The sequence below is a fragment of the Branchiostoma lanceolatum genome, chromosome 6 (assembly GCF_035083965.1).
Source record: "Branchiostoma lanceolatum isolate klBraLanc5 chromosome 6, klBraLanc5.hap2, whole genome shotgun sequence".
NCBI lineage: Eukaryota > Metazoa > Chordata > Leptocardii > Amphioxiformes > Branchiostomatidae > Branchiostoma > Branchiostoma lanceolatum.
In genome coordinates, this window is record NC_089727.1 from 6,445,367 (window position 1) to 6,471,563 (window position 26,197).

At 44.5% G+C, this 26,197-nt stretch overlaps 2 protein-coding genes across 2 annotated transcripts; one reads left to right on the forward strand and one right to left on the reverse strand.

Annotated features, from left to right (window-relative positions):
- The first annotated feature begins 50 nt into the window (after nt 1-50).
- LOC136436289 (protein mono-ADP-ribosyltransferase PARP14-like) lies at nt 51-25,485 on the forward strand. Its single transcript, XM_066430138.1, has 28 exons — nt 51-350; nt 1,247-1,351; nt 1,958-2,960; nt 3,386-3,492; nt 3,869-3,978; nt 4,371-4,500; nt 5,156-5,392; nt 5,757-6,890; nt 7,363-7,481; nt 7,866-8,010; nt 8,186-8,326; nt 8,750-8,863; nt 9,349-9,505; nt 15,616-15,769; nt 16,253-16,351; nt 16,707-16,823; nt 17,145-17,321; nt 17,695-17,818; nt 18,335-18,472; nt 18,780-18,899; nt 19,331-19,474; nt 20,079-20,276; nt 20,909-21,211; nt 21,915-22,059; nt 22,417-22,625; nt 23,005-23,251; nt 23,841-23,938; nt 24,382-25,485. Exons 1-28 carry the CDS (start codon nt 167-169, stop codon nt 24,672-24,674), a joined length of 6,252 nt encoding a protein of 2,083 aa, XP_066286235.1. The 5' UTR covers nt 51-166; the 3' UTR covers nt 24,675-25,485.
- On the reverse strand, nt 10,605-15,469 carry LOC136437114 (uncharacterized). The gene is made up of 2 exons (XM_066431591.1): nt 14,435-15,469; nt 10,605-11,578 (listed from the first exon to the last, which is right to left on the reverse strand). The coding sequence occupies exons 1-2, from the start codon at nt 15,261-15,263 to the stop codon at nt 10,605-10,607; spliced, it is 1,803 nt and encodes a 600-aa protein (XP_066287688.1). The 5' UTR covers nt 15,264-15,469.
- Nucleotides 25,486-26,197: the final 712 nt, after the last annotated feature.

Genomic DNA, 26,197 nt, shown 5'->3' on the forward strand with positions numbered 1-26,197 from the left:
AACTGGGTTCCATGTAACGCGCCTGCTCAGTGGACGGCCGTTGGTCCATATTGATCCGTGGTGCAAAGTTCTACGTTGATGTATTCGTAAAAGAGAGAAAGTAAGACAGTTTTCTCGAAAACAAGACGGTGTTTAGATCATTCCATCGACAGTCCTTGCCACAGATATGGCAGCACCAGGACAGTCTATCGTAGTCAGCGGTCTCCCAGACTTCCCGACGGAGGACACGGCGAAGGACAAGATCACCCTGTACTTCCAGAGCCGCACCCAGTCGTCAGGAGGGGACGTTAGGGACGTGAAAATCAACACCGCGAGTCGCCAGGCTGTCGTCACATTTGAGGAACAGTCAGGTAAGCCAATCATTCTTTTAATCAGGATTTTCACGTCTAATTCCTACAGGTCACATATAACTGCTATCCTGAAAAAATAGTCTATAAAACAAATCCCCCGTGCAATGCCCCTAGCATAATGCCTATATATCTAGTGTGTGCATACCTGGGGGTGCTGCACAAGAGATCTCTCAAACACACTGTTTTTCAATGTGGCGAATATATGTAACTTTAAAATTGAGGTTAAATAGATCTCATGTGCATTCATCCAAGTGCTTAATCAGAAAATGTGATGTGAAGCAATATAGTGTAGGCTCAGAGCTGATTAGGGTTAGACTTTGGCAATAAATAGGCAGAAATGAAAGAGCCAAAAATCCCCTCGGCCACCTAGGTAATAGGGGAAATCCATGTTTACCTTTGAGAAGACTTCTGTGCCTACATGCCTGCTACAAACACCTGCCAAATGTTCTGGCTTCTAATCGGGAGGGTCCTTTCCCACGAAGTTTTCGGGAAAAAATATATTATTGAATTAGATTGGTGTTCAAATTCTTTTTACGGAATACTCCCTATATGTTCTGTAACATTACACAACAATGTTAACTGCTGGACTGAAATTAAAAGATTCAATCTATAATCTGAAATATGCACACATTCATAGATAATTCCTACATATCCTTCTTGTATGTTTTATTCTTTGCAACAATGTCTTTTCTTCTGTTAGTCCATGCAAAACGTTTGGTACACTGACTAAAATTTTAATGTACAATGTCATGGAACATGAAAAATATCTTATAATATTACTTTGATTACATTTGGTGCTGTAAGAGGACATTAGAATGTTTCTAAGTAGCACTCTATAGTAGAAACACCTTTGCATCCAGGAATCATCCATAGATGTGTTTGTATCCTCTCGACAGTTGCCCAGAATGTTCTTGCCCAACATGAACACATCTTAAACAACACAAGGGTCCAAGTAGAGCCCTACATCACAGGAAGCACAGGTGCTGTTGGGGTTGATCCAGGTAGAAATTTATACTTCCAATGTCTAAATTATTGTTTTGATACTGGAAAAATACTGTAAATGTGGAAATGAAATGTTCGCAGTGGTTTTGTGTTCGCAGTTTTCCCAGCAAGTTCTTAGCCAAGAACTTAAAACCACCGCAAATTTTTTGCCCTCCTACCCTCTTGTCTACTATTGTCTCGTACATGTCATATGCGAACTTAAAACCACTGCGAAGACTCCATTTTCTCCCTATCGCAAGATTAAAACCACACGAACTTTATGCATTTACAGTATAGCTTAATGGACCTTGTTTCTTGTTCGATTTCCCGCTGTGGTATGTGGTATGTTTTCAATTTCTGAGTGTTTTCTATATCTAGATTGGTGGGAGTGCACAATTCCATGACAGATACAATCGGATATAAAAACATACTCCCTTGTTTTTGTCGCTTACTATTCCCTCAATTATGTTTGAGCATTTTGGCCATTTTTTTTTGGTGACAGAACCACATAATAGATGACATGTAAACTTTGTTTGCAAAGGGTTTTTGCATAAAGGAAATGGCAAGAGGTTATAAGATAAAAATTTAGTTTCCAAATTGAAGCAAAACATGTTGTTCTGTTACAGCTGGCCCCGGGGGAGACGCACCGTCCACTGCACCTCAGCAACCACAGCAAGGCCTCTACCCCAACCTGGCCGCACATGGACAATATGCCTATCCTAGTGCACCCGAAACTGGCATAGCTGTCCCACAGTATCCATCTGCTAACCCATACCAACCACCTGTTAACCCACAACAACCACCTGTTAACCCACAACAACCACCTGTTAACTCACAACAACCACAATTTGACCAATATCAACCACCTGCTAGCGCATACCAAGCACATGATAACCCATACCAACCACCTGTTAATCCAGAGCAACCACCTGTTAACCCAGAGCAACCACCTGTTAACCCACAACAACCATATTATAACCCACATCAACCACTTGCTGATCCCCATATGGGCTACAACCCTGCCTACCATCCGACAATGCATGGATACATGGCATATACAACTCCATATGTAGCTGGTCCAGGACAGCAGCCATACCCTGCGTATTATGGTCCCTCTCCTTACCCTCCCCCTGGAACCAACATGCCATTCCCACAACACAGCAGTCACCATCCCTCCCCTGGCCAACATCCAGACCAAAACCCAGCGCACTACGGTTCGCCCCAATCCTCACATAGCAATGTCCAGACGTCAGCATCTGAGGTGTCATCCTCCATCAGAAAGTCCCACAGAAGTTCAGCATCCTCAACCGTATCCTCAAGAAGCGCGGCCACTCAAGGAAGCAGCAAGATCTCCAAAAGAGCTTCGGCCTCCAACGTAAGCCCTAAGGACATATCGTCCAGCAAGACCAGGCGCAGGGGTAGGAGCAGCAGTCCTCAAAGTAGCATGGTGTCAGACAGCTCGACCCTGGTGGACGACTTTGAAAGTGTCTCCATAAGAGGAGGACGCTCCTCCAAGCACAGCTTTGTTTCAGATTGGGTCAGCAGCACTGTAGCAGGCCCCACTGCAGGGACAACGTTGGAGAATGACTGTGCCATCCTGGTCACTAGGTTTTCTTCCCCACCTAGCAAGTGAGTACTATTATAACCATCCATGTGGTGTTTTAACATTTGATCATGCTAACTGTTGAATGTGGCAACTTTGGTAGATTTTTATGTTTCTCGTTTTACATGTATCATGCACGCTTGACTGTCTTCATTCATTATTGTCAACCGGTAGTCAACACATTCAGTCTTATGTCATTCAGCTAGAATACCAAATTGAATACCATTTTCATCACAAGTTTATCTTCTTTGTAAACTTTAATTGATAGTACAGTCAACAATAGTCCATCTTTGTTTTGCCGTTCTAAATATTCCAAGTCTTCATTCATGGATGGATGTAATGAACTTGACTGCAAGCAAATCAATTACAACTGCAACATTACAACCAATGGCAAGATGGTCAATTGTATCATCAATGAAAAGTTTGACACTCAAAAATATTATATTTTCAGGGAGCATCTTGAACTGTACTTTGAGAGTAAGAAAAAGGGAGGAGGAGAAATCCAAGACATCCAGATCAGAGGGAAGAAGGCACTTGTGGCATTCAAGGATGCAGCAGGTGAATTGTTATTGATAACAATGGCAGTACCATCAAGATGTAATTGTATGTACATGTATGATATTTACAAGCTCAATGTGAGGACTCTCTTCAAAAGGAAATGTAGCTGTTGTCTCAATGTTTTATGGACACAAGAAAATTCAAAGCCACTGTAAGACTAACATGAATTTCTGATATCTAGAAGGTATGTGTCATGAAACATTGCAAGCTGAGCTTTTCTCTCTTTCTTGTATTAGATTTGGGATCTACAGATGTTTACATGGCCTTGATAGATCATAGGGAATGATGAACGTCTGAGATGAATTACACAGCATGCTTTATTTTACAAGATGAAGCCCAGCTCAACCCGCTTTTACATGTGTGTATATTTTTTCAGTACACCACCAAGTCCTTTCAAGGCAGCACACCATATCAGGAGTCCAGGTGACAGTGGAGGAGGTACCGGGCAGTGTTATGCAGCTGGACAAAACTAGACTTCTTGTCACGGTAAATGTCATTGTCAGTTACATGATGATATGAATGAATATCTAATTACCACTGACTGCTGACTGTTCTTTGTAGAACTAACCTCCTTGGTGGAACACCTTTTCTTAGCACAGGGCACATAACTCAACCACAAAACACATGACTGAGATATCTAGTAAGTTGTATAAGATCATTCTAACTGCACAAGATTTACTGTTCCCTTTATATGTTAAGAGATTGTATTGTGTTGCAATGTTTAGATATATGATGATGATGATGATTCACTGTGTTCTGCGGCTCAGAGGTCAGATATATATATAGATATATACCCCGGTAGAAAGATAAACTAGACTATTAACAGCTGTTTTACAGTGTTATGTGGCTCTGACTAAGGTGCTGATTGTATGTTCCAGGGGTTTAGGAACTCCACCACTGAAGAGCTGCTTGGTCTGTACATGGAGTCTGTGAGTGGGGGCAGGGTGATTGGGGTAGACTATGGTGCCCAGCCTGGGGTGGCTCTGGTCACACTAGATCGCATCTCAAGTAAGTTATGACTAGTCCACCTAGCACAAGCAACCACCTCCTGTCACAAGCAACATTAACAACCCTTGACCTACTGGCATTTTTTTACACAATTTAGTTCATTTATTTGATTTCTTAATCAGATCATTGGCCTTTGAATTCTTCTGCACTACTGTGGCATAGTTACTTCCACATACGTTATGTTTCGCTGTGGTATAACGCGTTCAGTTTGAGAAATACCCCCCAGCCTATGTATACAGGACCTCCATACAGGTACTTTATGATTATAAATATGGGCTCAGCTGGACAAGGGTTAAAAATTAAAACAGTCGCATTCATCTTTACCTCCCTGTCCACCTGTCCTCAGCAACCATTTTTCCTCAGTCCCTTGCATGCTTTTTTGATCCAGGTTTGACTGTTGTGTGTTGAATCGCAACATTATGCTAGGCTAGCATGTTCTTAGATTTGTTTGGGAGGCTGGTATATGATAAATCTAATAACTGTTATAGATGTACAAAAGATAGCTTGTCTGACTTCTATTCAGATTCCTTTAGAATAGAAAATATCATAATATACGTGTATCATAGTGATACTTAATGTTAGCTCAGAATTACATGAATGACCCTATCAATCCAAACTTTGATATATTTTTTTCTCGTCTCTGTTTGTTTACTAGACTTTGACCGGATCCTGGCCAAAGCTAAAAGCAAGGGCCTTGATGGAAAGACCTTGACTATTGAGAGGGTTCCAGTCACTGATGCCATCTTAGTCACCGACCTGCCTGACAACGCCTCAGAGGACCTGGTCAAGCTGTACTTTGAAAGTGAGAGGAAATCTGGGGGAGGACCGGTCTCTGAGGTGGAAATGAATTCACCCAGACAAAAGGCAGTCATTCATTTCAAGAACCCAGCAAGTAGGTAACAAAGTCTCACAGAACCTAGCAATATTTATCATTTTTATATACTTCATAGCTTGCTCTGCCATAACTGCAACTGTTTCAGTCTTTCTCAACTATACAGCTTACCAAATGGCTTTACATGTATGAATACTACAAATTTTGTCACACACATAAACTGTATTCTGTTAGAATATAACAGATAATGTGGATTTTAGCTGTGCCTGACTCAACTCTACAGTATTATAATCATAATATTAAGGCAGTTCCCAATGTCAAAAATTTGACACTAAGGAATCTTACTTGTCTCAGTAGTGGTGTCTGACTAACTCTGACTAATGGATTTATCAGTTATCTAATGCCGTTGCCTTTACCTTCTCAGCTGTTAACCAGGTTACAAGTCGGCCGCACAAACTGAATGACACACCGCTCACTGTCAAGCCACACTACGAGTGCCTTGGGGATGTGTTTGACTCCAAGGAAGAAGACTCCGCTGACGGCGTAGATCCAGCAGCAATGGAAACATCCTCCCCAGTTTCCACATTTGAAGCCTCTTCACCCGCTAGGGAAAGCCCAACTGCCATGGACGTGTCTTCAACACCCGTGAAGCAGCCTAAAGCACCAGAGGGTACTGCTGACTCCCCATCTATGAACCAAGAGATTCTCAACCCTGCAGAGGAGGCTAGAAAGAAGGGTCCAAGTGTCACACAGGCTGTGAAGCTTGATAGGAACAAGCTCAAGCTCCTCCTGCTCAGTGACTTCGTAGCGTCCCATCCTGATGTGGAGGTGGAGATCAACATGGAGCAGAAAGAGGTGAAGCTGACGGGAGAAGATTGTGCTGTCATGGCAGCAAAACTCCATGTGTACGAGACGACGCAAAATCCAGCAGAAGAGAAGGTCAAAGTCTCTCACGGAATCGCTGCATTTTTGACAAGGGAGAAGGGAAGGATGCACTTTGAAGGCTGCTTGCAAGGAAACCAGCTGAAAGTGGCCTTCATTGTTAAAGAGGAGAGAGTCAGCTTTTTTGCATTGAAGAGTGAGGATGTGGAGAAGGCAAAAAGGGTGATGACGCAGTGTGTGTCTGAGTCGAGCATCCCGTTCGATGCAGACTCTTCCGATGTCTTAAAGTCCAAGGAAGCCACATCACTCTTCAAGGATCTTCAAGAAAAACATTTTGTCTGCATCCACATTGGTAACAAGAGAGTGTGGGTCGTTGGTCCTCCACACGATGTGGCTATAGTAAAAGAGGATATCAGTACATTCGTCTCCACAAACACCATTATCACAGTGACTGTTGACACCAGCGAAGGCTGTATGAAGTTTCTGCAGGAGTACAAGAAAGACGACATCGCCAGAGTGGAGAGACAGCACACGGAGCAAGCAGTCAAAATCACAAGCCGGAACACTGGTGGGTTCTCCATCAAGGGGACAAAAGACGGGATACGAGATGCAAAGAAGAAGTTGGAAAAGCTGGTGGCAGATGTGAAGAAAGTCAGCAAGAAGATCACAAAGCCAGGTTTGTATTGTTTTATTCTAATCTTTATTCATATCTGTTTAAGTGGTAATTGAAACATAAGATTGCAAAGCTGTTTCCAGGATCTTGTGCTACATTTTACCTAGAACAGTGAGCAGATTAATGTTGGACTGAACAAAGCACATTGGATTAATGCTTCTACTTAAACTTACATGATATCTTGTGAAAAACTTCCATGTTACATAACAGATCATAATGACCCCAAGAGGGGCCTTCATGCTTCATTGAAAATTAAAAAGATATTGAAATTCATTCCAAAAATCTTGAGATTTTGAGCTAAATCCTGAGATGTTTTGACTTTATCTTGAGATGTTAAAACAATCTTAAGATGCTTTGAAAAGAATCTCAAGATACTTTGAAAACATCTGCAAAATGATTGTGTATCATGCTTACAATGTAATGCCAATCATATTGTGATGTGGATGTTCTTACTCCGTTTGTCCTGTTTTGTCAGGAATGCACAAGTTCCTGACAGGTGACACAGGTCGAGCCCTGCTGGATGTCGCAGGACGAGATAACCAGTGTCTGATCATCCCTGACGTACCCTCTCGTGGGAGAGGAGGAGCAAAAACTGTAAGTCTTAGTCTTATAATTTGTCTGTTTGCAGTATTCTAGAAATATGTTATGGTAAGTTTCTACATCGTAATCTTCTTAGACATATTTTTAAGATTCTATGTGCAAGGATTAACATGGAGGTCTTTCAAACAATAAACATTTGGTGCAACTATGTTAGACTCTTTTTGTCTCTCCACATTCTGAAATTGATACTAGTTTACAGATTATTTCAAGCATGCTTTAAAAGGTTTAATAGGTAATTGCATCCTTTCTAAAAGCTCAGTGCTGCCTTTCAAAATCTATGAAAAGCAGCCCTTAAGGGTAGATTTGAACTTTATCCAGATTAGGTATGACCACAAGTGCATTTAAGGCAGTCTCACATGAACAAATTTCTCCTGACAGCTTTGCAGCCACACCACCAGACAGGGAAAGAAGCTGGTGGTCGTTCATGGTGACATCACAAAGCAGACCGTGGATGTCATTGTAAATGCTGCTAATGACACCCTAAGGCACGGTGGTGGGGTGGCAGGTGCCATTGCTCGTGCAAGTAAGCAATTCTACTACAATACAATCATGTTTCAAGAAACTCTGAAGAGACTCTGCTCTCTCTCATCACAGTCCATGACTAGAGTAGATTTTCCAGTGTTATTTATCCAGTGATTTACCTACCTGGTGAAACTATCCGTGCCAATGAGATAGTGTTTTTTTCTCTGTTATTCCAGGTGGCCCTCAGATCCAGCAGGACTGTGATAAGCATGTGAGAGACTTTGGTCCGCTGGCCGATGGGGAAGTGATGACCACAAAGGGATACAACCTCCCCTGCAAGATGGTGGTGCATGCTGTAGGACCACAGTGGAGCCGAGGTAATCAGTACATATCACAGTTTCTCTTAGAATGACGTTCAGAATCAAGACAATGTTAGGGCTTGACATAAGCATATTTAAGTAACATTACAAGAGTTAAGAAATTACCGTAAAGCTTAGAACTGTATTCACTCTGTATCACAGACTGGAGAGGTCTGGCTGTTTGGACTTGCAGGCAAATGCAAGGAAAAGCCACCCAAGTCCCAACATTATAAATGTAGCAACTTTAACATTATTCAAATGTTTGGCAAAAGTTCATGTGATACAAATAGAAGCCCATGCAATACCGTGAAATACCAACCAGACTGGAACATCCGTATCGAACGTTATCAGGGCCCAGGCATGACAATCACATGAAGCAAATTATCTACCAACAGACCAGGACAAGTCACATGTATCAATTCTTGTTTTGATTACTTACAGATATGTCTGATGTGGAAAAGCAAGCCAAGGAAGCTCTCTTAAAGCAAGCTGTCTATAAGTCTTTAGGGGCAGCAATGGACCACCACAGCATTGCAATACCTGGAATCAGCTCAGGTAAGCCAGCATAGGATTTAACAAGGAATGATTGAGGTAAAATGTGGGGAATCTTTCCTTTTTCTATGTGAGAAAGATTGTACAAGAAAATTTCTGATTCATTTTATGTTAAGTAGCATCAGAAAGTAACAACTTTACCAGGAAAAGACGCTGAATTGTAAGGTGATGATAATATCTTTTTACAGCCTAGTAAAGAGAAACTAAGATTCTCAGGACACTGCTACAGGAACAAGGGTAAGCTGCCGATTGAACTCCTACTGTGGAGGCCAAGATACAGTCATACTTGAGTCTGTCGTCCGCGTCAGACCAAACCAAACTGCCAGGGATTATCATCGATCATTGTAGTGTCAAGTATTTTAAAGAAAACATCCTGGAAGTCAGGAATTCTTGTCAAGAATAGTGGACCCAGTCCAGGTGACACGTCCAAAATGATGATAAAAAAGAATTGAAAGTAGCTTGGTGATGTTATTCTCTCACCCCTGTAGGTATTTATGGATACCCTATGGATTTATGTGCGGCAGCCATATTGGATTCCGTGCAACACTTCTTCAAAGTGAACCACGCCTGCACTCTGACTGAGGTTCAGCTGATAGAGATGGACTCTAGGAAGGCTGATACATTCCAGCAGGAATTTGTCAAAAGGTAAAAGTGTCATGAGTTATACTTTTTACAAGGAGTGATAGTGATCCAGTTTAGCTCATTGAAAAGCTTATCTTCCACTAGTCATGACAGAGAAGACAGACACTATGCACAATATTTACAGGTTCACTGTACTGGGGAAATATCCCTTAGGCTGGCTCTTTTCAACAAGCACAATGAACGGTGGACCACAGCTTAACCTCTCGTCCTAAGTACTGCAACCATTTCCGGGAGTGTGCATGTAATGTGAGTGACAACAACCTAGATCAAACTCCAGAACTCTAGATCCTGAGGCAGGGTTGCTAACCACTGGACTACACAATGCTACAATAGAATTGTTGAATGTATTACTAATAGGGAGCTCCATTTTTTCAATGCTAAACAATTCTGTTAGGCCACACAGCTGTTGACCAGGTTATGCAATACAGATTACGAGATTAATAAAAACGAGGCGAGTAGAAAAAAGATAAGATGGGACTCTGTGTGATGGTCCCTTAACGATGTAATATAGCTTGGTCCTAGTGACGAAGTCTTGGCTAAGAACTACTGGACTTCGCGCTTAAGTCTGCTACGAGGTGATTAGAAGCTGATGTTAAGATAAAGCGTATAACAGTGTTCGCTGTGCTGGCTGACTAGCTCACTTGGGAGGAAATATACAGTTCTGCAACTTATCTAGCTAAAGAGGTCCTTGTACTGGGGCTTGGCTAGTGAGGTAGCGTAGAGTTCGTTGTTTTGCTGTTGACAGTTGGACGAGACCTGAGTTGGTCACGTTTGTAGCACTGTAGGCACGAGTGTTCTCTGTTGTCCGTGCTGGCTGCCTGGGTGGGGGAGGATGTCCGTCTTCTTCGAGATCGCGCAAGACTCTGTCTGAGGCTATTGGTCGGGTCGAGTCACGTGTCCGCGCAATTCCCTGCTACCCCGCCTGGTGGCGTGGTACCAACATAATTCCTCTGGCCACAAGAAAGGTGCGACGAGTTGGGCACAAGACATCTCTTTAATGCTGTTGGGTGAGCTTTGATGATACAGATGTCTACGGCCAGGCCGAAGGTGTGCCCAAAAGGAAGAAGTGTGTGTGAGGATAGAAGTTGTAGTCGTGGCGGAGTCAGGTTGTACGTCGACGAAGCAGGCTTCTCATGGCGACGGGGAGACGCAGGCGTTGTTCCATCGACGGCTGCAGGTAGAGGAGGTCTGCGTTAGAGCGCCAGTCGCCGTGTCGTTGGCGGAGTTCTCTCGGGAGTGTGTAACCGCCGCGTCGGAGGTCATGCAGTGTGTGGTAGCCGGCTGGTAGGTTCGCGGCGGCCACGAGTTTGGCGAAAGCCTTTTCTAGGATGGAGCTGGTGACTGGTCGGAAGTGACGGTGTGGCGTTGGTGGTAGTTGGAACGCTGGGGAGTCTTGAGTGGCCGGGACAAGACGTACCATGTTGTTGTACGCGGTGACTGGGCAGAGACGGGAGCCTGGTATGGCGAGCACGGGGGTCAGGAGCTCTCGTTCGTTGGCCTGGATTGTTTTTGACCAGCTGGTGCGGAGCAGCAGGCCCTCTGTGGCCACTGCGATGTCCCGACGGCAGAGGTGTCGGTTTGGGTTGAAGGTTTTGGCGGTGGAGGGAACCAGGTTTGATTTCCTGAAGTAAGCGAAGAATCCTATGAGGATGATGGCCCAGATGGTGGCGTCCTTCGCGTTGTGGAGATCTAAGGCTTGGTGCGCCTTGAGCAGGAACTCTGGTGTGACGGGGTGGTGTTCCCTGGGCCGGTGTTGTAGCTGTCTCTTAAGGCCCTTTAGTGTCTGCTGTAGTTCAAAGTGTTTGAGGTCAAAGTCAAAGAATCCGTGGTGCTGGTGAAGCAGTTTCACGGAGGATAGATAGTGTGAGATGGAGGCGGGAGAGCGCAGGGACCGACTCAGGAACTGCGCGTAGCAGGAGAGTAGGTGCGCCGTGGCTGGTAGAGGTTGTTTCTTGAAGAAGCGGCAGAAGGCCAGGTAGGCTGTGAAGTGAGTCTTGTGGTTGGCCTGTGTCGAGGCAGCGAAGGCCGAGCGTTGTGTGCGTAGCGTGTCCTGTTGCAGAGTCCGCCATGCTGCCTCTGTGGTGGAAGGAAGGAATGGTCAGTTGAGTACGTGCTGGGTGTGAAGTCGAGAGGTGCGCTGGCTACCACGGGTGCGAGAATTGGAAGAGGGAGTGGTGAATCTGGATGGCCGTCCAGACCTGGCCGTCTGTCGCGAGCTGGAACTGTGTCTGATAGCTTGGGTCTGTGTGCCAGCGACTGAGGAAGTCGGCCAACCTGTTGTCGACGCCTGGTATGTGATGTGCGTAGAGGCGGAAGTCGTTCGTTGCCTGCAGGTAAACTAGTTCCCTGGCACAGGCCTGCATAAAGGTGTCTGTAGAGCGACCGGAATTGATGACGTACACGGTGACGGTGTTGTCGCATGCGATGTTGATTGTGCACCCGGCCCAGGCGGCGCACCATACCTTGCACGCCACGACAACCGCAAGCATCTCTAAGCGGTGGATGGGGTGGTCTTGCTCGCTGATCTCCTGCGGGAACTGTGTGTGAAAGCATTCCTGTTGGAAGGTGCCCCCGCAACCGGTGAGGCAGGCGTCTGTCGTTGGTACGTCAGGTAGGCCGCGGCCTGGCAGATCATGAATGAGTGAGACGCCGTTGAAGGCTGGGAGGAACCTGAGCCACCATTGGATGTCCTTACGAAACTCGCTATTGAGGCGAGCTCTATGATGATTGCTGCGGAGACCTTTCAATGTCGTTATGATGCGAGATAGAAAGACTCGCCCCGGTGTCACGCAGGCGGAGATGAATGAGAGTTTGCCTAGAATGGCTTGAATCTCCCGCTTTGTGGCCCGTTTCTTCGTGGTCCAGAGCTTGAGGTCGCTGAGAGTGTCGCTGAGTCTGTCGGGTGTCACTTCCTTGGACATCTTGTCTGAGTCATAGCCGACGCCGAGGAAGGTCATTTGTGTGGAAGGTGGAGTGGCCTTGTCCGCCGACTCCTCTAGTCCGAGGGTGTCGAAGATGTCGCCCAAGACACGGAAGGCCTCTTTCGCGCGGGTTGGTGTGTCGGCGCCTCCGAAATCATCTATGTAGTTGACGCACGAGTAGCCCTGCTGAGAGTAGACGAAGGACACGGCGTTCGTTGTGCGCTGACAGGCCATAGCCGCGGACCGGAGACCGAAGGGAAATGACGAGTCGAAGTAGTAGCCGTTCCGCCATCGGTAGCCCAGCAGGTGGTAGTCGTGGGGGTCGACCGGGATTTGGCGGTATGCCCTGCTGAGATCCCTCTTAAACATGAGGCAGCCTTGACCCTTGGCGCGTAAGAGGTCCTCAAATGCGTCGTAGCTGGGGAGAGTGAGTGTGAACTGGTCGCCCAGGTATTCCTGCGCCGGGATCCCGCTGTTCACGGAGGATCCTGGGGGGAAGCTGAGGTCCACGACCACCCTGCGTTTTTCTGAGTCTCGCTTGGAGACTGTTTGTAGAGGCGAACAAGCGAAGTGCTCGAATGGGGTGTCAAAGAATGGACCGTGGGTGGCGCCGAGGCGAATTTCTTTCTCCAGATAGTCTTCAACGGCATCGCTGTGTTCGCTGGCTGACGGGTGATTGCGTAATGTTGATCTAGGAATGGTCGCCGCAGTGTAGCCCACCGGCCAGCCGAAGTCCAGGAAATCGGCGACCACGGCGTCATGGTACTGTGAGAGGGCGGCGCGCCAGGCCGAGATGTTCAGGTTGGAGTTCACGGGTATGCGTAATCCGCGGAAGTTGAAGTCTCCGGAGTCATAAATCTTCTTGTGTAGTGCCTGGGCGGGACGTAGGGACGAAACCGAGGCTGAGGGTGGTCGAGCGACGTTGTCAGCTGGGGTGTGTTCCGCTGTGACGAGGTCGGGACCTGAGCCTGGTGGTGTGAGCTTGAGCATGTCGCGATGCCGGGAAGTCGTGTTGGCTGTCTGCGCAATCCGTCGTGTGCGGGGCAGGAAGGCCGAGACTCCGCGGTGGCATGGATGTCGTGCTGCTGGTCTTGACTCTTGGATGAGGCGGGTCGAGAGTGGTCGGGGAACCCAGTCGTTGTCGCTCTGTGTGGCTGTGCTGAGACGAGCTCCTGAACGGGAGGACAGATGGCGGCCATGTTGGACGTATGGATGTCTGCTGGACGACTGGTTGGCGGGCTCGGTTGTGCGTGGTCCTGAAGCTTGCTGATGCTTTGGATGTGGGTTGTGTCGGGTGCATCTGTGTAATCGAAGTCGGTGTTCGAAAAGGCGTCCGTGTGAGGACTGGGTCTGGCGTTGAAAGCGGGGGCGTCTGTGGAGTGTAGTAGTCACGCCTTGGAGGCTGTGTAGGCGTCGCGCTTGGTCTTGTCTGCATATTTGCACTCGCTGGGTGTGTGGCGGAGTGGTACGTCAGGTCGGAACCGGTAGCAGTATTTGCATACGTGCTTGAAGGTGCTGCCGTAGGGGCCAGGGTGGTCAGCGTTGAACGTGCATGTGCCTCTCTGGTAGCCTGAGCAAGGTGTGTCGGTAGCGGAGACCTTTGTCTTGGACTTGTCGGATGGAGTGTCCGTGTCAACTTGGTCTGGTCGGCGCAGGTAGTCGTTCTTGAGTGCCTTCACATCCGCCAATGTGTGTGTGGAATCCAAGTCCAGGAGAGCATGCTCGACGTGTTGCAACATTGTGCGGTAAAAGGCCCTGACTCCCTCGAAGGTGTATGTCGGGATGTCTAGCATGGCGCCCTTTAAGATCTGCGCTCTGTTGTAGCTCTCGTTGGGGTCTGTTTCCCTGTGTAAGATGATGGCAATCTCACCGGCCACGAACTGATCCCATGTCAAGTCATCATGGCCAAGAGCTTTTGTCGTAGAAAACACAAATTCGTGTGGCCAGCGAACCTCTCGTTTCACCTTATCGTGAGACTTGCGGGATAAACCACTGCGGAGCTTACGCTTACCTCTGAACGGCCTGTCGTCATCCGAGTCCGGCGAGTAATCGCGTGATGGCTCGAATCTCGACTGGACTGCGACGTCAGACTTCCGGTCGTGTGGGCTCCGAGGGTTCGGTTGTCCTTTCTTGGTCCTGAATGTGCGGTCGGCGGACGTTTTGGGATCCTTCAGATAGTTCATTGCACGTATGTCGTGCAAGGAAGGGTAGCCCGAGTCGAATTGAGAGGCGCCTCTATCTTCCTGACGCCTGGCAGCAGTTGGAAAGGCAGTTCCACGGGCCCCCCTCCCATCTTTTCCGAACTCTCGCGAGAGTGTGCGTGGGTATGACGTTGGTATGTCGTCTGTTGGAAGGGGAGGGGGGCTGTACTTTGGGCGTGCGCCTTGCTTGCCATGGCGATCGGCACGGATGTCATACAAGGACGGGAGACCGTAGTCGAGTGGGTACGCACCTCTATCGCCTTGTCGCCTGGAAGCGGTCTCGAGCTCTTCTTGTGGCCTGGAAGCGGTCGGGAGATCGTCTCGTCCGAGTCCTCGCGAGAGTGACGTCCGGCTGACGTCGTCGTAGCGTGGCCCTGTTGGCAGCAGAGGGGGGCTAGACTTTGGGCTCGTGTGGCGGTCGGCGACCCGGGCTTCGGTCAGCTGAAGCCTCTCGATAGTTCTCGAGACTTCAGCTAACTGCTCCTCGATTTCCTCCTCCAGCCTTTCCGAGGGCGCCTGGCTGAAACCGGCAGGGGACCGAGAGCGGTCGCCGGCGTGCTCCGACCAAATGTCATCCTCGAATCTGTAGTCTGCGAAACGCGTCGGCCGTCTGGTTTTCCGTTTTCCTGCCCCGAACATGTTTAAGGTGATCTCAGATACGGAGAGGAGTTGTCCACCCTGCAAGTCGACGTATAAGACCGGGATGATGGTACAAACCGAGGAGGTCGCCCAAGAAATATGTCCGTCTTCTTCGAGATCGCGCAAGACTCTGTCTGAGGCTATTGGTCGGGTCGAGTCACGTGTCCGCGCAATTCCCTGCTACCCCGCCTGGTGGCGTGGTACCAACATGATTACTTAGTTTTTGACCCGCAATTGTTAACCTTTAGCACTCTGAAGTAGCCGTTTGGCACCCAATTCCCTATTGGTTACAGAGTTAGGCAGCAAGGAGAAGGTTAAACAAAACTAATGCTTGATATTTTCTGTTTTGCAGGTTTGGCAAAGACAAGCTGACGATACCTGGGCCTGGTTCAACTTCAGCCAGTAAGAAAGGAGGAGCAGCATCCCCTGGTGCTGCCGACAACACACTGCCAGGACCTGGGGGTGTCAGGATACTCCTGAAACAGGGAGACATCACCAAAGAACAGGTATAGTCATCACACATCAAAGAAGAACCCCTCAGGCATTAAGTGCCATTGTTCAATGCCTCTAACAATAAAATCTTGTTCTGACATTTAGAGAGTATACAAACTAATTCCTGGGCAAAACTGCAAAACTTTTAACCAGTCTTTAGCCTACAAAATACAGGAGAGGTAACAGCCATTAACATTTATCGGTCATGTGACTTTGAAAAGAAGAGTGTGTTTGACAGATCTCTAGTGCAGCATCCCTCGGGTATTAACAGTTTAGATATTCAGGAGTGCATTATACTGGTGGCATTGTAATTCGTATTGGAGATCTTTTTAAACACGGTTTTTAGGGAGGCAGATATAGAGTTATGTGACCTGGCAAAATAAGTCAGTAGATTGACATTACAGGCACCAAACATCAAAACAATCATTGTATCTTTCTGGCAATGACCAAGATGACCATGGATGAACTAACTTGCTCTGTTTTTTTTTTAATTGTAGGTGGATGTTCTGGTGAACAACACAGGTTCAACCCTATCCCTGTCTCATGGAGGAGTCAGCAGTGCATTTGGGAAGGCAGGAGGGTCGCAGCTCCAACAGGTCTGTGTTCTATCATCAATAGAATAACCTTAGGTTTTGTCCTTGGTGCTGAAACATGTTGTGAATCACCGGTGCTGAAGTGCCATCCCTTCAGTGATATCATCTTAATCATCTCCCTGTAGACTTCTGTGATAACCAATGCATTTTAAAGTGGAAGTCACAGCAGAGAGGAGGTTATACTAGACGTTTCCATTGTGGTGGAAAGTATTGTCCAATTTCCAAAGCGCATTACTGTGTGTACTTTCCATGCACATGTAATAACAATGTAACACTGTCATTTTTGCAGTATGGTGTGAAAGATGAACCTTGATTATGCAGCATTTGTGATGACTTTAGCATCTTTTTATCTTTACAGTTTTGTAACAACCATGGCCAGGCAAAACCAGGGGACGTAGTTGTCACTCCGGCTGCTGGTAGGCTGAACTGTAGCGAGGTGTACCATGCTGTCCTGTATGGCATGACAGATAGAAATGTAAGCTGGTTGGTGTCGGTTTGTTAGATGGCTGTTTTTACTTGGGCTGAAAAATTATGAATTGATGTGTTTATGATAATAGTATCTGTTTATTTACTTATTGGTTTGACTGAAATTCAAATACATACAAACAAGGTTGCCTAACTAGCTGTTAAAAACTTGAGTCGTAATGAAGCCGCATTGCACTGCCACTAGCTACTTGGAAAAGCATCATGCTTCACCTCAATGGAGGATGACTGCTTTACCATTTTAATGCAATACAATAATACATCAATGTATCTGAAACAATGAAAAAAAGATTTTTCAACTTTGTGTTTTCAGCCTCAGAAGAAGCTCATCTTCACGTGCCTGAGTAACGCCAGTCAGCGTGGACACAGCTCCATCGCCTTCCCTGCCATTGGCACAGGCAACATGGGATTCCGCAGGTCAGAGGTCGCAGAGTCCATGTACGATGCAATACTGAGTTTTTACCACAGGAACCGTGGATGCTTGGTCAAGGTAACATTTACCACGATGTAGGGTATTGTTTTAGTTCTATAGCATGTGTCTTGGTATATATTTGTAGTTATTGGAATATTATAGAGTGACTGGATGTGAAGTGGAAAAGAGTGTAACTGGAGACTGTCAGGATTGAAAGGTTGGCTTGGTCCGGGTCCAAAGCTACATGTAGCTAAAGAATGCATATACATAAGTAGTGAGATATTCTCAATAATGAAGAAAAAAGTAGAATCCATTTTTGTTTTGTTTTTGTATTTCAATTTTTTACATTTTCGTTGCCAGTTAATTTTGTTGTTTTAGAGTAATATTATCATTTCTACATACGTACATTTAGTCATCAGTTATAGGATCCTTCATGTTGTGTTGCTCCCAGGATGTAAGGATCATTGTGTTTGACCAACCCACTGTGAAAGCTTTTGAACAAGAGTTAAAAGACAGACAGGAAGGAAGAAAAGCACCTGTAGCTGCTGTGCCGACCACTGGGGGCAGAGGAACAGGTTGGAAACATTGTGTATTTTTTCATACATTTAAAGAGTGTGGGCATATAAGAATCAAGGGCTAAAATGGGTTACAGATTTAGTATGTGAGAAAAATGTACCCGTCCAATGATTACATATCTAAGATTCTGTCATTCCCTCACTTTCTATTCAGAAGCACACCTCATCTTTAGGCCATGCTAATTCATTTTATTGGTTCTCAAACATTTTTTAGCAATTAAAAGGTCATGATGAAAACAGGGCTAGGAAGAAAACTTGAATCGGACCATATGCGCATGCAGTTCCTGAAACGGTGTGCACCAAGGCACAGTCTTTCCTACAGTTTTCAAGATAATTTTGCAATATAGCATTGTGTTCTTAAATATGAAAACCAATATGAAAACCAATTAATTAAATTGGGGTGCCCTTATACTTACCATACCGCTCTGCCACAGAATATGCATTGTACAATACACATCAAGCACATATAGCTCAATGTCTGTGATTTTTCTTTTGTTCTTCTCTCGTCCAACTCAGAAATTTACTCAGCTGTCAGGAAGCCACAGCCAGGTGTGCAGGAGATGGACATGGCTGCTGTGACTGTCCAGGTGAAGACTGGGGACATCACCGCTGAGAGGGTGGACGCTATTGTGAACCCAACCAGAAATGACCTTGGTAAATGCCCTATGGAAGTTGACAACACCTGATAGAGTAAACCTTTACTTTGAGATTAACTTAAATCTTAAGCCATACTTGTGTAATGGATTAACCATGATGCCAAAATATGATTTATAATATAATCACTGTGATGGGCATGAGGTCAAAATAAGTCAGATTTAGCCCTTTGTAATAGCCGCAGGATAGTTGGGCAGCCCTAGCTGTGTGCTGAACAGCCAAACCAATAGATTAAAAGACCTTTTTTTTTTAAAGTGAGATCTGTGTAAAACTGTTCTTGACTGAAATTTCTTCTCCCCTTTGTCAGGTTTGGGTGGGGGGATGGCCAAGGTTGTGTCTGATGCAGCAGGGCGGGGGCTACAGGGGGAATGTCAGCAGTACATCCAGCAGAACGGTAACCTTGGCAACGGGAGTGTGGTCGTCACAGGTGAGAATATGTCCTTCCTTTGGTGTACTAGTAACATTCTTAAATTTCAAGTATGCCGCTACAAGTAAGGAGTATACATAGAGTACACTAAATTAGATGCAGTATTGCTAAATAAATGACATGTGTTCTTTTTATAGTTACTGTAGCAATTATCACCTAGACCAGTAGTTATATAAATTAGTGACCATGTAGTCAGTTTTGAAGTTTGAATCCAGGCTGTTGTCGCTCACTAAATATGTACGCTACTGAAAAGGTTATAGTACGTAGGACAGGACATCAAGCCTTGGTCCGCTCATCATTGTGCCCTGGTACAATGAACAATGTCATGTGAATACAGTACATAGCATCTGTTTTCTCTGTCATGACCAGTGTAAGATTTGAGCTCTTCAGTGAGCTAAAACTGGATCAATATCACACTATTCACCTTGCAGGAGGGCACAACCTACCATGCAGCAACGTCCTCCACCTGACGTCACCCAATAACCCAGACCAGCTCAGGGGCTACGTCAAGAAAGTTCTGGTGGTTGCTGAGAGGAAAAATATGCAGTCTGTGGCATTCCCTGCCCTTGGAACAGGTGAGGTATTGAAGGGTATTCTTTAACATACCTTTAGCACACCGTTTGGCACCCCATTCCCTATTAGTTAGAGATATAGAGTTAGGCAGCAGGGTTAAAACTATAACTTTTACTATTGCTGCTAAATGTGTTGGAATCTTGAGGTGAGAAAGTCAAGATCACTCTTTGTCAAAGGGTTTAAGGAGAAGGCTGGGCTGTCTACCAGGTCAGGCTACCCTTTCTGAGCCCGAAGGGTTGATGCATTACAGTTTCAACTTACCACCTCTACAACTACATGCAGGCATGAACTGGAACTGAAAACTATATTATAACAGCTACACGTATTGTTCTTCAACCCTTAAGCTGCCACTCCCGGATATATGCATGATACAGAAACATAGTGTTTGCCACACCTGGTGTCATCCAGGATAGGGTGTACCGGAAGAAAACAGCTGCAGCACTACGTGCATGTAGCCCATGAAAACTAGACGTTAGTAGCGCCAGGCTGTTTTGCGGGTTACGGGTCCGAGGTCTGGGGTCAAATGGAAACTCTGAAAGCATTTATGCTTAGCTGTAAAGACATGTTTGATGCTATAATCAGACTCTTGAATTTTCTTTATTTCAGGAGGGTTTAATGTTAGTGCAGACAAATCAGCCTTCTGCATGCTGGGAGGCATCGCCGATTTTGTCCGCGACAGCAACCCAACCAGCATGAAGGAAGTGAGGATCACCATCTTCCAGCAGAAGATGCTGCAGGACTTCCACTCAGAGATGGACAGGAGGGCTGCCATGGCTGGGCACGGTGGACCAGGTTTCCTCCAAAGTTGGTTTACTAGTTATTCTTTTTACTGCCTATACTGTCTAAAATGTTTGATGCTTGTAGCATAACCTTTTCATGTTGTAAGATGCATGTACATTGTATGGTTAGATATTGAACATTAGAACTGTCTAGTATTCAGAAACAGACACTGCTGTGGGATGCAGGGAGATAAATATTGTCATGATCATATTTGACAAATTATCAGTCAATAATAGTTTGGTGTTAAGGACTTGTAGTTCATATTGATTTCTTTATACTACTGGTAACGACAAAGTGATGATTGCGAGATGGAATAAAAAGTCTTATTCTGAAGACCTCATCCATGTAGCAAGGTTGTGCTGGAGTTTTTAATCTGAATGCCTAAGTGATTGATCCATTGTGCTAAATTACAAGTACAGTAATCCTGGTCTCAGCAACCACCCAAGGGACCAAGCAAAAATGATTGCTGAGGACAGGTAGTTGCTCAGGACAGGGTGGGATCAACGATAAAAAATGGATGGGACTGTTTTAATGTGGCTTGTGATTGGAGGTGGTTGTCTGGCCAGGTTTAACTGTAATATCTACAGAAAAGATGGGATTGGAGAGAATCCTTGAATGGTCCTGAATATTCATCACTATGACTTGTCTTGCTACAGGGGCTGCACGTTTCCTCGGTTTAAGTTCAAGTGATGCAGACAACCGGACCACCAGGCCTTCAACAACACCAAGACCTGCAGAGAATGTTTCCTTCCCTGCCTCCAGTCCAAAAGAGCTGACTCTACTCCTGTTTGGACCTGACCAGACCAGACTAGACAGGGCCAGGAAAGATGTAGACAGCATTGTCGAGAAGAACTGCAAGGAGGAGAAGATTCAGAATGCTGGCATCACCATGCTGACACAACAGGAGGCCAGAATGATTCACACCTATGGTGAAGACAGGGATGTGGTGGTCAAACGAGGTGGGCTATAGTCGCCTATACTTCTGCGCAAGCGGTAACACAACTCAGTTGCTTGGTCTTATGGATAGAATTCTGTGGATCCGTGGGCAGGGGATTTAGTTTGGACTTATTGTGAGGGGTTCCATTTGTCATTTTAGATGGTGATGTAAAGTCCTCAGGCCCATTTATGAGGGAGCCTCAGGCAAAAGCTTCCAGTGTCAAACCTCTGCAGGTAAAAGAACTCAACACACTTATGAAGAAGAGAAGGTGTAACTCAGTGTGTTTGGTGAAGTGTGCGAGTTGTAGTGAAACTGCATTGCACTTAGTACCAATGGCTATTGAAAAAGCATCCTCAGTCTAGGTTCGGTCACTATTACCTTTTTGATACTTTTACCAGTTGGGCAGGCTTCAGCAGGCCTACATGGTAGACTAAGTTTACTTCAAGCTCCAGTATAAATCGAGCCTTGAATGTATACTCTATATTCATAGCACAACTTTGCCTGTTCCTGCAATAAGACTTGTGAACTTCAAATCTCTAAGTCCAGAATTCAGTATACAGTTGTAACTCATCAGCATAGTATTGCACACTTTCTGTACTATGTTATAGCCAGCGGTGTTGGTCAGTCTGGAATCATGCACATTGTAACCCTGCTTTTTTTATGGAAGAAGAGGAAATTCATATTTTATGATGTTCAGTTACTCATATGCATTTGTTGACTTGCAGGAAGTGGCATCGATTGCCTCCTTATCCAAGGTGGGATCCACGATGTCACAGAAGTCTTGAAGAAGATTTGGACAGTGCTGAATGCAAAGGTGGAGGAGCAGAGGGACTTGGAGAGAGCACATTCAGTCCAGAAGGATGCGCAGTGGTAAGTTCACTTGATAGTTCATTTGTGTTGGAAGAAGTCATTCTGTATCAAAGTTAAACTTCAGTTTCTAATGTCACAATGAGACAGTGTATTGCTCATTCCTTGATAAGATAAGGACCTCCAATACTTGTGTTGAAAATTGCAGTTTAAACTAGATACAGACAGTGGTAAGTGCTTTACCTTTTTTTTAATGACTTCGCACAGTGCAAGACTAAGCGGCATGTAAGGTGCCTTTTCCAGAGGATACAACGTCTAGCCACTCCCTCATTACATTGGCATTGAATGGGTCTGGGCATAAAATTGGTTTAGAATTGTCATTTTTGAACTCAATAATCTATTTGATATGTGTTTTCTCAGGTGCTATGTTGTAGCTCAAGGCAGGGAGCAAAAAATCCACCCTGCTGCAAATGCCGAAATCGAGACTGCATTCAAGGCAAAGAAGAGCTCTGTAAAATATGACGATGATAATGAGGACTGTGAGATCAACTTCAAAACCATGACAGTCACCATGAAATCATCCAAAAGGTCCTTCCCTGTACAGAGGAGAGACAAGAGGGCAGAAGCAGGTAAGTTAAAGTCCACCTTGGATGGAATGCAGTATTAATTGGCGAATAAACTTTAGATCTTGTCATAATAATGATTTTAAGCAGGTTCTCGCAAGCTTGCATTTTATAGCTTGGATATCTGTGTGATTTTGGCCCAGTCTCCACTTAAAAGAAATGTTCTCTTCTGACAGATCTGACCTGATGTACTTAGTTATTTAATTGGGCGGACCATATGGGAGACATGGCTGTCATAGATTAAATCGATAGGTGAGCATGATTGGTGACATTGATTGGCGAGAGTAATCAATAGTCACACGAGATTAGCTTAGATGATTAGTCAGTTGAGACTAAGTGTTAAATCATCACCGATTTGAATTTGTGTCTCTTTTTGAATGAACAGGTGGTGGTGCCTTGCCCACAACATGGGATCCACAGCCTCAGGACCGGAGTACAAAGAAACCCAAAATCTGCCACATTGTTTCCCTGAAGTCTGGATCCCAGGAGTACAGCACAGTGGCAGGGAAGTTCACCAACAGTCTTGAAGGGAAAAAGGCAACAATAATGAGTATCGAAAGGATACAGAACCCAACCCTGTGGATGCAGTACTGCGCTCAACGGCAGAAAATTTCACAAATTAATCCAAGAAGGTAAAATACCTTTTATTATAGTAAGTTATATAATGTTATGAATTCAGCACCCTGCCTCACCTGAGGCCTTGCACCAACTTAGGAGCTTTATTTCTAAATCTCCATGCTTGTACAGACACTGTGACTTACAGTAATTGTTGCTTTGACTATTGATGTACCTCAGAAATCTAAGACAAAAAAGAAGTGTTTTTTTTTTCAAAAATAGTCATATTCCTGTAAGTGTGCAAGCAGTGTGTAATCTTTTTCAGCTTTAGCACATATTTCTGCAATAGATTTATTCTTATGATATGAAAACTATGCTTGTATGATGTCATATTTTCTACCACAATTTCCTTACTCTACTGCAATGGAACTTACCAATTTTTTCTGCACATCCTTTGTCATTGTCATAAGGTTTACCAAGGAGAAAGTTGCATGAAAGCTCATCTGTGTTGGTAGAGTACATATTGGGAAATTTTAAACTTTGTTCCAATGCCAAGAGTTGAACTCACCATGAATTTTTGGAGAAAGTTGGGCTATTGCTCCTTTGGAAGTTCTTGAGATATTGATTAGTTAATTTACTTAATTTACCTAATCATCGGTCTTACAGGAAAGTTGAGCAGGAACTGTGGCATGGGACTAAGAAAGAGGTTACTGATAAAATCAGCCATAATGGCTTCAACAGGAGTTATAGTGGAGGAAATGTTGGTATGTAATGTTTCATAACCTACTGTAAAATTTAATGCATTTAAGCTTGCATGGCTTTAATTTCGCGGTAGGGAGAAAATAGATTGTTCTCCGTGGTTCTAAGTTTGCAGTTGAGACAATAGTAGACCGGGGAGTAGGAGGGCAAAAAATTTTGCTCTGGTTTTAAGTTCACCGCAAAGAGCTTACTGTGAAAACCGTGAACATTGTAACTATTCCAACAGAGTGATCTTCTCGGCTTTGAGGATACTTAACATTCTGTACTGATAATGGAAATTATTATGCTTTCCAATCACAGGAAGTGCCTTTAATGACATTACTATACATAATATGACTAATATTTGACAATGTGCTTTGCTTACAGGAGCTGCATACAGTTTACTCCTGACTTTGTAGATGGTAATTAATGCATTTCCTGACTTTTCTAATTACTTCTTTATCCACAGGGTGCTGGGAAGGCCAGGGTTCATACTTTGCTCTGAAGGCTGCTTACTCCACAAAGGACTACTACTCTGCACCTGATCCAAACACCAAACACAAGAAAATGTTCCTGTGTAAGGTGACAACCGGAGAGTACACAAAGGGGACTCCAGACTTGACAAAAGCTCCCATGAGAACTGATAAACCTAATGTCCCATTCGATTCCACAGTGAATGACGTAAACAACCCCACTGTGTTTGTGATCTTCCATGATGCCCAGGCGTATCCAGAATACCTGATCACTTTCAAGATGACGTAAACTTAAAGATCTCATATAGTCAGTTGGTTCTATTGTCTACTAGATAAAATCAGTACATGTACTAGTAATTTGATGTATTTTGGATAGATATCAGTTGCATCTGCCATTTATGAGAACTATAGCTGTCACAACCCTCCAACATCATCAGGTGTTTTTTGCATGTTTGATTCATGAAGGTCGATATGAAATGGGATGTTGTTGAGACTTACTATGTATGTAAAGGATTAGAAAATTGAACTTGAAAATCCGACTTTCAACGCTCTGAAATCACTTCAAATAGTACCTTCATAATGTTTTAAAGATATTAATGTCAATGTGTCTTATTGAAATGTTTTATGGCTTTTAAAGCAATCAGATGGACAACAACATTTGTTACTGAAATAACATAGATCATACTGTGTTTGTTTTGTATGAAATGGTTTAAAACCACAGCTCTGATAATGAAATTTCTTAAGTAAGCAAGCTCATAGAGTATGTCATTTTAAACTCTGTAGAAAGCTTACAAGGAAAATCTGTTGAAAATTCTGTCAATTGTATTTTTCCAGATTGTAAGACTGATATCAATGGCTGTAGTGTGTAAAAGTACATAGTATATGTTTTAAGTAATGTTTTTTTGTACATTTCGGAATTGAGAACTTGCTGCAGTGTAACAGTAACTACAATAAGATTTTATAAATCGTATGATATTCCAGACACCATCTTACATAATGAATTGTTCATATTCAATCAGATAGACTATGTCATACAGAAAATGATTTTTCGTCATCCACAGTACATTGAATAAAACACCCAGATTGTCTATGAAATGAAATCTGCTTTTAGTTTTCTTTGTCATGGTCATTAAGAATGTTCCTGGAAGCTCCTGTCATAGTGCAATGAAGATAAAATTAAATCAGTCACAAATATCATGCAACACTAGTGCATCTTGTTTTGTGATTGATAGCTATAAATAAATTATCATAATCTCACTCTTGTTGCAACAAGCCTCCGTTATGTCTAATTCAGTTTAGATGAGTGTCCTCCGTAATGAAATCATATGGCACGTTTTAGTATGGCTAATACAGGCTTGTTTTCCAGTTAGAATGTTCTTGCTTAGGCAAATAGAAGTACAGTGTGCATTTTTACAAGGTACGCTGACGACACAAATTGCCAGGAGAAGTAGTGGGGTGAGGTAGCATTCTGCAACGAACCGTGAGATAAAAGTACTTAGCGACTTTTATCAACGTAGAACAATTTGTCTACAACTGAACTACAGTTTTGCACCGCTTTATAACATAATGACGCATTTTGAATCCATCATTAACCCTCAGTCACACCAGTGAGAAAGCTGTCACCGTAATTACCTTCGGTAGCACGTGTCCCCCATTCAGTTCACCAGACCTATTCGCCTTAGGGCCTTCGCTTCAACTAAGATCAATAAATGTCTCTTCGGTGCATCAAAATAACGTGATGTTCCTACCGTATGACACCACGTCACCAAAGGTTGTGCGACAGCTGTTCTCTACCTAACGGTTTTTCTACAT